Raw genomic sequence first — 13,202 nt, 5'->3', positions numbered from 1 at the left:
AGACAGCAGAGGACAGTAGCAGCAGGCCCGTTTATGACACCAAAACACAGTAGAGACTCAGCATAGTTTTTTGGCTGGACTGGTCAGTGACCGAGTGTTGGAGTTTACCCATCGGTCGTTGCTCTTTTAAAATGAATTGGCACGAGATGATGGAAGTGGAAGACAGCAGCGTGACGCAGAGTGACTGTGTTTCCTGCTCCGAACTCTGACGCTCTCAGCTCCAGTGTTAAATTCCTGTTTAAACAGACACCTACCAGCGTCTCTGCTGTCTCCTCCTCTACTGTCCAGTGTGATCGACTCTCTGGCTGACAATGCTGTCAGCAGCCAACAGGAGAGATGCTCCATGGTGCGTTTGGATTTTATAACTGAACTAATACCAGGACGCAAGCTTTTATTTCTCTGATGTTTTCACATCATGAACGATGAACAACAGCAATAAAACACGAGTCTTGCAGGTAAAACATGTGACTCATGTGGGCTGTCTTATCAGTTTAGTGTGTTTGCAGGTGTGCTTGATTTTACTGTAACTGTGATAACCAGGCGGAGATAAGCCTCTTGAATTTGCACCCAGAATGCTGTCAAAACTTTAGTTTACAATTTCCACCGCAGCCCCCACGATCATCGACCAGTAAAAAAGCTGCATAGAGGCATGAAGGAGAGTGCGCAGTTAAATCCACAGACATCCGCAGAGTGAAATGGATAAAAGAGCAGGGGGAGTTAACAGGTAATTAGAGTAGTTATAATTAGAATTAAAATAAGTTCTCTTTCAAATCAAACATCCCAGGATATGAGTGGAAAGTATTGCTCTTGCAACTGCATTTATAACCTTTTGTTTGACTCAAATGTAGCTTAACCATGTCATGTCATACGCTATTTCAGTATACTTAAACAACAAATATTACTGGGACCACTACAGAAAATTGCAGATGGACATTTCATATCCATGAATTCACATTAAAGACACCACCACTGACTATCTCTGTAACAAATCGGCCACAATTTCACACATTGACCAAACATGATCCAGCCATATACTAGGTTTTGACCTAAGTCAGCTGGTCAAGTTGGCAAACTCTCAGCTGACTGACAACCACAAATGCTTTTGGACAGAGGAGAAGAGAGCCTCGACCCTCTCGTTTTATTTAATGTTTTTGCCATTTCATCAATACTAGAAATGCAACGGTAGCAAGTAACTCGCTATCTCTATCCTCATTCATATTTTAAGACGCTACAAGTTATATCCAGCTACAAAAAAGGTCTGAACAGCTGTCAGTTAGAAGGGTGAAAGTACAGAGTCGTTGCTATGGAGATGGTACACTGTCTTGTCTAGTTGCATTGGTGTAAACTGGCAGGTTTTGCAGACCGGTGCATTGCAAATAGTTGCAAGTTTCAACTCGTCTCATTTGAAAATCTTTGGTCTGAACTGGGCTTGAGTTGTATAATAGTAGGGAAAACCCTGATTTTCATAAATTGCATCCACATTTTTGCAAATTCCGTGATATTCTGCGTTTTACAGTCGACTTCATTTTTATTTTCAATTGCGATTCCGTCTATTTTTTACCACAATGCAGAAATCGTGGGGCTCTATGTTTCAAATCTGCTAAAAGAAGAGAGCAAGAGGACTAAGTTAAGCAGTAGCAGTACCAGCTGCAACTGGTGCATTGCAGCACCTGGCCTACGCAACACACAGGCTCCTGCTGCGAGGGCTCATTCAGAACACAGACACACAACATCAATCACAGCCGCTCAGCCAGCTCCTCTGGCCTCCTATTTCATACAGGCCTTATGCTGCAGTCACCAGCTATGCCTGCTTCCTCTTTTCATCTGTCATTGCAGACACTAATTCCTTGATTACACCAGTTTCCTGACTAACTGTCAACACTGGGTTTGTCCCTTGTTGCAAGCTAAGATCTCTCTTTGACATATAGTCTATTATTATTGACATCTAATTGAAGAATCTAGAGACGTGGGTATCACTTGAACACTTGCCTTATATTAGCACTTCAACATACAAGGTTTGAATGCATCAGTTGTAAGTCACTTTGGACAAAAACATCTGCCAGATCAATTAAATATAATGCTGTAAAAAGATAAGTATCACAACATTCTCACTCAAAACTGAGATTATGATTTTTTTCTCATGATTCTTTAGACCCACGTATGGTAGGGAGATGACAGGAAACAAAGAGAGACTGGTGCCTTAATCTCTAGGCCACTTGGGTGTCTCCTTGGCCTATGATGGCTTTAGGTATGTTATTATAGGTATTTTTAGCTGACATTTCTGGTTGTTGTATAAACTTGTAGTGTTATTCTCTGGTGCTGCAACTAAGGCAAAACATTGTTTGTCATTATATATGCTGTACTTAAATTGAAACATTATTAATATGTCAAAATTACAATGTAATGATTGGGTTCCTTGACTAATTTCATAAAGACAAACACAAAAATTGTTATTATAGTTGTATCCACAAATTATATAGCCCTGTGTTCATCCAGTCCAGACTCAGTAAGGTAGCATGCCTTTGAGTCAATGTCCTTTCCCTCACCTTTACTTAGTGCTGTTACTCATTCCCAACCACCTGTCTTCCCAGTGTTACCAGGTGAGCTCTTGGCTGGAAGTTTTATTTTAATTTCCGATGAAAGGGGGCTAGGTCTAGTGACATGTCAAGAGAAGGCAAGTTACCTCCCCTCAAGGAAAAGGGTGACGCAGGATCAGCAGATCAACTCTCCAGGAACATTGTGTAACGTCATGGTGACAAATACCATTATAGCGCTTTCAGTGGTTTTACAGATCTTAGATTTTTTGAGGTCATGTTTCTATAAATCCACAGCTGGCCTGAAAATATCTTTTATATTTCTTTCAGGGCCAAATTTAGATCCCATTATGATACCACTGTTGCAAAATTCAATTTCTCTCTGTGTCCTATCATGTGTGGAAGATTAAAAACCTGTAATAATGTGTTTGTATGGTTCTGAAAAAGTATTTTTCAAATTGATTACAGGAAATACTCAGCAAATAATTGCCTCTCTTAGAGCTCACTTGTATTTCCATTTGCTGTACTGCAAATTGAAAACAACCAAACTAGCATTATCTAGCCAGCCCTATTTTACACATATAACTGAACTGTCTCACTTAAATGGTTGTTTACAGAAGCACTAAATGACTGTATCATACTGTGAACACGTGCATCTAGCCTTTATCGGTCAACACGCCCTTTCGTAAACGATACATCATGTGATAATCACAGGTATTATGGGTAGGAAGTTTCCCTTCTTAAGCAGCAGGCACCACTCTTTAAGCTCCTGTTGCTGCCTGGATCCACACACACCCTTTTGCCACCACGCTAATCCAATAAACCATCGATGCTGATCTGACGTCTGGGTGGGCTCTTGCATAACAGAGCTGGGATAGCCAACCCATGTTTTCACCGGTGACAAAATGACTACAGGGGGGCAGTTATTTTTAGCCTGAGAGCACATGCTAAGAAGTGAAACTATGAGGAGATGACGGAGGGACGAAGGAATGTCTGGCAATCACTCTTCAGTAATCCTCTATGCGAAGCCAAGTGGATCATTAATATAACAAGAGCTGTAATTTAAGATTCAGGGTTTGTGTAACATGAGTGAGAAAGTGCAAACTGTAAGGCGAGAGTAAGAGGGGAAAAAGAGAGGAGAAAGTGGGAAATGTATCTTTAAAGACTGTCAGCCTTCTACTGTGTTTCTCCTTGACTTGACATGACAAGAAAGAAATACCGTAGGCAGGGAGAGGGGGCTCACGTTGCAACTAGGGCATATCCGGTAGGGACTCTGGTTACTGTACCTCATGACACTGCGTTTTGTTGTTGTTGATGTTTCAAGCAGCCAGCTTCCCTTACTCGTGTCCCCCTCCCTCCAAGCCTCAGAATGGCCCTTGTTTCCATTTTTAAACTCCTGGGTTTTATCTGTAGTTGTGGAAGCTATGCTACTCCCGCCCTTACCTCATAATCCCCTTAACACCACCACTACTGCATAGCATGCCAGGGAAGGCCATCCAGCTCGCAATGGAACACATGCATGCAACTTGAGAGTCTGGGAATACTGTTGACTTAAGAGTTTTACAGTAGTGCTCCCATGGCAGTGCTGAGAGCACTAATCTAGTCATATCAATTAAAACATGAGGAAAGTGAAATGTGAACCTCAGGATTTGTATCATTTTTCATTTTACAAAGAAGATGTCAAATCTCTCTCTGTAGGTGTGCCAGAGATTCCAGCTTCAAATGTAATTTAATAGAAGATTTGGTGTTTAGCCTGTCCACAGAAGTTAAAAAGAAGTCTGTCTCAAACATGAACTGCTGTGACCACAGAATGCCAGCAATGACCCTGGCTTTCAGTATCTGTAATGCCAAACTGGTAAAATTACTTCTTGAATGGTCAGACCCAAGACTGAACCTATTACCTGAAAATACCTTGGGCCCTTTTTTCTTTAGTAGCATTTATGTTTTGTGCAAAATGTTTTGGAAAGGTTTTCAAAAAGAGAAATATTGATCGAATGGTCTACCTCATTCAGCACCTTCACAGGCTCCTTTTCTACCATCAATGCTATGTGTTGCTCGGTGAATAGTTGGAATGGTATTTTAAACAATTACATAACTTGAATCGCCTAGATTTCTCAAAACACACTGCATATTATGATTAAACTGACATCCTATACATTCAGGGGATTGTACCTGACCAGTCCTTGATTATATTTCCTTGCAAGTCACTTTCTGTCCATTAGAGAGGTTCTTTGGTGTGATGCCACTCTCCATCCAGCATGACAGTAAGCAGCTTCAAACCAGAAGCTTGAGATATTCCTTCAACATCCCTGTTTTCACCAATATGCAGCAACTGTCACCAGATAGGAAAGCATGCATGTTAACTAGAGTAACAGAGCTGGATAGGGTGTCCATCTGTGATGTCTTAGGCCTTTCCCTAAAGATTGCAAAGTGAGAGGCAGATACGCCTCTTGCCAATCAATAAATAAAAACAGTTGTGTGTGGTTTCTAAAGAAAATGTGAAGAAAAGTGCTGCATGCATGAACATCTCTGCGACCCACGTACAGCCCTCATTTGATGTGTTGATTTAGCCAACATACTGTAGCTCCATCCCACTTTGTTGAACTTGGTGGGAGCAGAGCAGTGCCTTGCTCAACCACAGATGGAGAAAAAAAGAATTACATCAATCAAGGAGAGTGTTTTTTTTTTAGTACTGGGTGGTGTCTTCTGCTAATTAAATATTTTTTAATGTAGAGGTCAAAGTAAGCAAAATGAGTGAGGAGTGAGGATTGAATGAGATCTCTACTTCACCTATGAAAACAAATGCCAAGTTATTAAAAAAACACAGTTTGATTAGGGTCTTGCATGTACAGTACCTCTTTATTGTAGATCTGACACTGCACTACGGCAACTGATCCACACAGATAAGTTCTATCTGTTATTATCAGCAGGAAGTTCAGTGTTCACAGGAAATCCCCAGCTCTGATAACACATTTCCAGTAAAAAATGGTCTTGGGATGTTCTCTGAGTCAGTTACTGAAATGTGAGCTTTTGTAATGTGAAAGTGATCTCATTACATGAACATTTACTGAATGCTTTAGGCGTGACCAGGGTTTAACACAATTGTACCTAAAACTGACAACATGAAGGGTATATCTACAGCTTGAGGTCTATCAGAATTATTGCTTTCCTTCATAAATCATAAATGTATGTTACTATTGATAAGATTTTTCTACATGTTGGCTTATTAAAAAAAACCTTTTTTGAACATTATTCACATTATGTTCATACTGGGTTGATAACCCCAGTTGCAAAGTTGGCATTTTACTGGGTAGGGAGCAATAAGAGATGCATTGTCAGTGACTTGAGCAAACCTAATTTCATATTTTCCAAATAACCATCTCCCTGCACTAAGATAATAATTTGAGCATTATACTGACATCAGATTAATGCTGCCTTACTGAGGCAACTTTTAATTTCTAAAGAAATAATCATATATAGATATGATATCTATGGGCTCTAAAGTACCTCTCTATAGCATTCACTCTGAGTGTAAAAGACACCGACTGGCCTTTTACAGACTAAAGACTCCTTCGGGGACTCTCCGACACACTCCAACTCCAACACCTTTTCATCTTACTTTTGTTTGTACTCAGGGAAAATTTTGTTCCTTACAGAATGTCTTTTCTTCCATTCTGCAGGGTATGAAAAGGCAGAGGACACATCAGAGAAGACATCCTTAGCTGACCAAGAAGATGCCCGACTGATATACCTCAACCAGCCGCAGTTCACCAAGTTTTGCAGCAATCGAGTCAGGTAAGGAAGGAGATGTTTGTGGTCATGGCTGGTTGAGAGCTGATGTGAAATATTTACTGTATGAACTGATGGAGAGTTTGTAAAGGTACAGTATAAGGTGTTATTTATTGTAAACTAGTTGCCTGACTTTCAAGTATCATATTGTTTGGGATGGACCAATGTGTTTGGCAGCTCAGTGAGTAGGGAAATGTTGGCGCAAACTAGTGTTGGCAAGAGCCCCATATAAGGCAACTATAACCCTTTTTTTGGTCTAGTGTTATCACTACTTGGGTGGTATGTCTATTGAAGCTATTGAATGTGGACCATGTCAACCTTAACACATGGGCTGCAAATCAAAATTTGAGCATGTCGACACCTTACAGTTGATCAGAAATGGCGTAGTACATAGAGCTGCTACAGTTACCGCATTATGAAGAATAGACTACTACAGGAATAAATGCATTCAAAAACTTTGCCGGTATTTAGGAACCAATTATTTTATAACATCTGAGGTTTGAATTATTTTTTTTATGGGAGTTACCGTCATGGTTTGAATGACTTTGCTAATTTGTGCATTAAGGAAAAAATCAATACTGCGGCAGCTTTAGCGGTATATCAGAGAAACATGAGGAAATTAATAACTATTGTGATCCTTTGAGAAGATGGTTTCCTGTCACAAATTTAGGAGGTCGGGTGAGATTTTTAATGAAAGAAAAAAACATTTTTTGAAAACTTGTGACATAGAGTATTGTAACAGTTTTTTTTCAGTGTTTGGGTGGCAAGTAACTGTCACTTGTCTACATGGACTTCATTTGATTTGCGGGCCAAGTAGTAAAGTCTGCATGGTTTACATTTAATAGCTTCACTAGATCAGGCCTGGAATACCACCCAAGCAGTGGTAATGCGAGACCCAAAAGACAGTTGTAGGCTCGTGGTGGTCTGTGCGGTGGTGAGTGAGTGCTTTTTCCCTTGAGTACACCCTTCAGATTCAAATGCGTAGCTGCTCATCTTCCTCTACGCCTCTTCCTTATGCACTAAGTTGGAAATTGTGCTTTTTGCAGCCCCTTTTGTGTGCCAGAACAAACAAAATGTCATTTGTTGTCAATGCAGTCACAATGGTGCCTTGGAATGGAATTACGAAAATGTTGTTGACGACAATGGTCTGCTATACTGTGTCCACATGCTGTCAGATTTTAAGTCTGCATGGACAAACGCAATCTATCTTTCCTCACTATGCTGATGAGGCAACAGTTTTACAACAGCCCCTCTATCAGAACAAATATATAATACATCCTCTATGAAATTTACAACAGAAGAGGAACACACAGCAGGTCAGTAAAGGCTCTTATGTTTTTGGGTCACAAAACTGACACTGCATACTGTATCAGTCACACAACGTTGATCTCTATCATTTTATTATACAACATTCCCAGTGTAATTATGTAAGGCACATGTCACTTGAAATTAAATTTTATCTCATCTGCTTTAAAAATTTACGCACAAAGTTGTATTCTCTTTTGGCTGTTTGTGTAAATTGCTGCTATTTTTGACTTGGTAATGGAAACCCAGAGGCCATCAGTGCTTTTCATGGTGACCTGCAGCATAACTTGCCACTCTGCCTTTAACCTTACATTAACCTCCAGAGTCACAAGCAAAACAGGCGAATTAAGGCATGCTTTGACTCTGCAGCTGCCATTCAAATGCCAGCCTTGGGTGAATTTCCCAATAGCAAGCAATCTTGAAATTTCAAAATCTTTTTAAAAGGCCTTTTGAGCATATGTTGTGGAAATTGTGTTCCTAATAAATGTCTTGAAGAGACACAAATCAAGATACCTCATAAACTCACAGAACAGTCTGATCTATGGTATATTTAAATCCTTGTTACCTCAAAAATAATTTAATAATTTGTATTCAACATACTTAAGATGATTCTGAATGGATGAACCATAGTTGAAACAGTGTGCAGTGCAGTGGTTTTGATGTTAGAAGCAACTACTGTTGTGCAGTAGAGAGGGCTTTTCCACAGGTTCTGTCATGACAGCGCCCTCAGCCATACGATATTTGAGAAGTACCTGCAAGATTTGTATCACCAGTGGTGCTTTAGCCTTGATATTCCAGGCTGGCCCCTTTTTATCCTGTTGTTCCTCTTGGAGGATTGCACCGCTTTTAGCATTAAAGGTCAGGACTGTTGGGTCTGGGCGTTCACTGTCAAGGAATATTACTGTTAGCATTCCTGCTGCATGAGCAGCTTGAGATATGCATGTGCTTACACAGACACAGCTTAAAACTGAACAGGAGTAATAAGTGAAAAAAAGCCTATGAATGCAGGAATAGTTAGTCATACCGTTTAGGTCAGCTTTATATTTTGACATGACAAATGACAGCTTCCTTACTCCAGTTTGTTCCTGATTCCTAATGAATGTGTTTGTAATGTTAAAATCAGTTTATAGTTACAGTAGATATCAGGTTTGTTTCTTATATGATTTTGTCTTTAATGATCAACAGACACAGGTCAATAAGCATTTGCAATCAAGCCTTTCTTATTAACCTCTTAGGAGTATCAGACGATTGATGCTTCAATTATATTGCCTCAGAGAAGTTTAAGTAATATGGCCCTTGATATGAAAGAGCACCTCTGCCTGTTTTTTAAAATTAAAATGTACTAAAGTTTTGTGACCTTACTGGAGGCGGTCGTTAAATCAGCGGGTGACCTGCCCCTGCTGAAAAATAAAATAAAGGAAAATATCACATTAGTTCCATTCAAGTGACGCTGATGCTTTTCACACAAAGGTCAAAATAAGACATAAAAAGGTAAAATGATCAAGAATAAATTTTCTTCCCAATATTCCAGACTGATCTGGGCACCAAACAAACGTGTTGTCTGGGCTGTTTATTAGCAGGAACATCCCAGGTTTATTCTATTCAGATTCACTGGCCTTTGATTTGAATAACAGTCAACCTTTAATGTATAAATAAACAGTATTAATGTATATAAAGATAAAATTTTGAATGCTTGCAGCACAGTTTAACACAGTTTTGGGTGGCAGCTTGCATGTTAATGCCTTAGCGAGCTGCATTTGTTTCAGGCTCCCTACTGTCTTACATCTTGTCAAATAATTTCAGAAGTCTGAAGTGTTACTGCATTATCTGAACATAGAAGTACACAGCTTCCCAGTGACTTCACTTTTGTTGAGTTTTTTTTTTTTTTTTTTTTTGGTAGTTTTTGTATTCTGTATGTGCCCAAACATTTGCCTCATGCTTTAAGGCACAGGCTTTGGTCTGCTCTAAAGATCTAATTTGTTCAAGAGGATTGGTTGCTGTCTCAAACTGACCTGTGGAGACACTAACAGGAGCAGGGTCTGTGATAAATGGTGAATCCAATCTTGCTAGCAGACAAAAAGCCCTCACAGGTTCTTTCTTTCACTTGTTCTCATCCTCCACCTGCAGCACCACTATCTGCAGGATTATGTCACTACTCACTCCTCACACCTAAACAATATATGTGCATGCGCATGTGTGTGTCTGATACACATCACCTATCACACATCACACAGATGAACACACACGTACACTGCTCCTGCCTCATAACAGACGGGCACCCTGGTCTTTCTATTATGCACAAGGATTGTTGTGGATTGTTTATTCAGCTGTATCCATCCATTATTGAGACATACACAGACACTGACAGACATGGACACAAAAAACAAGGACGCACATTCACTGCACAGAAACGGTATAATTGTCTGAGTACAGTGTCTTAAAACGTAATCACCTGACCACATCAACTACGCATTTCACTAAGTGGCATCTTTACATCTTCCTCAACTTATTGGGTGGCTTTTAAAATCATTGTGACCAAATTACAGCTTCTCATTATAGCTCTGTACCATAATCAACATACACCAAATACTAAAATCTAGCAACACAGTTAGCTGGTGAGTTGGAATACTGTTTGTATGCAGTGTTACAAGTACAGAGACAGGAGCATCTAGGAGTGATGTGAAGGATTTCAAACAGGATATCATTTGATCTGTAAAGGTTACTGATCCAACCAGTCATTCAGCTTTATGTAATTTCAGTGTGCAGTTATGTTTACAGAGAGTATTAGTTGGACAAGGAGAGACCTGTTATGCCACCCTCATGCCAAGTCTGTTATCTAACCACCTTACTGCACGTACAATTACCATATAGAGTTTCTGTGTTTCTGCGTTTAACCTTCAAAGAAATTATTAAAAAAACCATTGTGACCCCTAAAAGGCTTCTGTAATGGCTGGCCGACAGTCTTTTCTTTAGCCATACACTTGAGCTGGAAGAATAAATAAATCATTTTTGTTTAAAGCAACACAAATATAAGGACAGGTGGGGGGTTTTCACAGAAGCTTATTTGCTATGATAGTCCTCATCTGGCAACAGCTGGTTAACATTTGTTTCTATTTGTTGCCCCTGGCAACCCATTCAGAGTCTACTGTGGCCTATGGGAGGGTCATGACCATGTCATTTCGACAAGATAATCTGCTGTCATTACCAATCATGGAAGTTTTGTAAATCATGGCACAGAATATGCTCATTACCTGTTGTGTCTCCTCCAGGTTTACTCTTCTTTCTTTGTGTGTCAACATGTGATGTCAGTGCTTGTCTCCTGGGTAGTAATGGATGAAAAACTTGATTGAAGATTTAGTTGCATGTTTAGAAATATGTAAATCCACTTAAAAATGATTATATTTCATGTGAAAACATTGGCAAAATGTTCATGAGTTGCAAAAGTTGCACAAATCTAGTTTCAACTCGTAAGGAAAACCAACTGACATGTGAATGTGATGTCAAACATTTCCACTGTGGTGGAAAGGTTAATAGATAGCAATAAAAGGTCTTCTGATTGAGTCTGCATGGCTATCATCTAGACAGCTGTGAGTGAGTGGAAGAAGTGCTCCTCTCATATCGTCTTGATCCTCGGGGTATTGCCAGGAAATAAAATGTGAGATCCATAATCATCCATTAAGAGGAGTGTTAAATGAGCTCTTTATCTTGCCCTGCGTCAGAGGGAGGAAGTTACAAAGTGTATAGGAGTAACTAGTGTAGGAGGACAACCGCTTGTTCTCTAATTCTGTGAAATAATCTGTGATTCTTAAGGAAAATAAGAGACAGACTCCCTGGATTCCTAAATTTGTAAGAGCACATCCTCGGCCTGCAGAACTGACCACCCTCTAAGTGGGGGTTTGATCAACGATGCTCAACAGACTCAAAGACCTTCTAATAAACCATTCTGATAAGTTGAATCATGACAAGAACTATAAGCATGAACTGACCCTAAAGGCCACTTGGACCGGAGGAAAACAACCCCCACCTTAGATGGAAGACTCTTATCAACAACGCCATAAACTAACCCACATTCCTGAGGACTTTATGAAGCCTCCCTGTAAATCTGAGGCAAACCTGAAATTCATATCAATTTAATGTGTAATCATTATATATATTATTATTTCATGTTATTTGTTATGTAAATACAAGAAGAACGGTATAACTTTCATGGGTGTATGACTATCTACTAAAGAGATATAAGACTTAGATTGTATTATCCTTTTATATTAACCGGTAACAATACTGCTCCTCTATTGACAAGAGTTAAATTCCCTTATGTGAAGAGTTAGTGAATGTTTAATAACCATGTATTTGTATTTTAAGTGTTTAACTTGTGATCTATTAACCTCATAGACAATCATATTTTAGTATGTTTGGCTCAAGGATTAAAGTTTCTAAAATAATAGGAATGTAAAGATAATATTAGAAGGATTTGAGTTTAAAGTTTCATTTATTGTTAAACAATAGTCACATTGTATGCTTTTATATTATGAAGTAAGTTATGTCAACTTATATTTAAATATGTTTCTGAAAGTAATCTAATCACATAAGTGTTGCCTAACTTTATTTCCTTTCACTATTGTATTAAACTTTATTTCAGTAGATGGTTTAAATTGTGTAAATAGAGTAGTCCGATTACCACATAGGCAACAGTGACTTGAAGTGTGAGTTTTTGCATGTAAAAATTCAGAATTAGATTTCACCAAATTCCTTTACTTCAGGAGGTGCCAGCTGCAAAGCACCAGCCACATCTAAAGCCCCTAGAACAAAGAAATTGAATATTCATAAATAATTCGACGCAAAACCCTTTAGAACACACCCAAAACTCTTCCCTCGTTTGTTCTAACTTATAAAAACAGCCTCAAGGACACCTCAACAGTAAGGCATAACCTTGCTTGGTGATCAAGGGTCGATGTCGATCAACGTTAAAATTAAATAATTTATTTAGAGAAGTTGAATTAGCGTTCCCCTTAGCATTTCCCGGTACGACACGTTAAGCCTCGAGTCACGCACCTCGAGCCACTCTTGCTGAATAATTTTCTTTATTAATTGTTTTCATCATTCTTAGGCCTTCTTTATTTATTTATTTTACTTTCTTTTTATTTATTATTTTCTGTATATTATCTGTATATATTATATTATCTATGCTTTATCATGTATCCTCAAGACGTTCAGCTATTAATAAATGTCTTCATTTATCCTAAAAGTGTTTTGTTGTTTCTTTGAGCTGCAGTAAACAGGGGTCACTGTTTGGGACAAGAACTCACGATTATGAGACTGATTCATTGATTAAATTGAACAAGGGTTAGTGCTCCCTCCTGGCACTAACAAATCCTAACCAAAAAAGGTGGTGGTGCCCTAATGACGAGGTAATTCATTAATAAAGTATTAATACTCCTACACTAGAGATTATGACACGGCATGATTTATACTACTGCCCCATGAGATCAGAAAGTAGAATGGAGTGAAGAAAATAAACTGGTGAGCAAAAAGAGGAGAGTGATCTCAAAGACATGATGGGGAATATACTGAAAG

The 13,202-nt window shown here is 39.0% G+C and overlaps 1 protein-coding gene across 7 annotated transcripts in view; it reads left to right on the top strand.

The window, feature by feature from the left end:
• Window positions 1-13,202, top strand: part of atp8a1 (ATPase phospholipid transporting 8A1) — a 108,742-nt gene that overhangs the window by 12,601 nt on the left and 82,939 nt on the right. For 6 of the 7 annotated variants that reach the window (XM_042418441.1, XM_042418438.1, XM_042418440.1 and 3 more), the window contains exon 2: window positions 6,215-6,329. In XM_042418441.1, the coding sequence (XP_042274375.1) occupies window positions 6,215-6,329 (115 nt within the window). Of the gene's footprint in view, window positions 1-2,173; window positions 2,249-6,214; window positions 6,330-13,202 lie in introns of those variants that run through there. The other variant, XM_042418442.1, reaches the window with a different exon arrangement.

This window comes from Thunnus maccoyii, chromosome 8, assembly GCF_910596095.1.
Source record: "Thunnus maccoyii chromosome 8, fThuMac1.1, whole genome shotgun sequence".
Classification (NCBI taxonomy): Eukaryota; Metazoa; Chordata; class Actinopteri; order Scombriformes; family Scombridae; genus Thunnus; species Thunnus maccoyii.
Note: the sequence above shows the minus strand (reverse complement) of the source record. Positions and strands in the feature narration are given on the sequence as shown.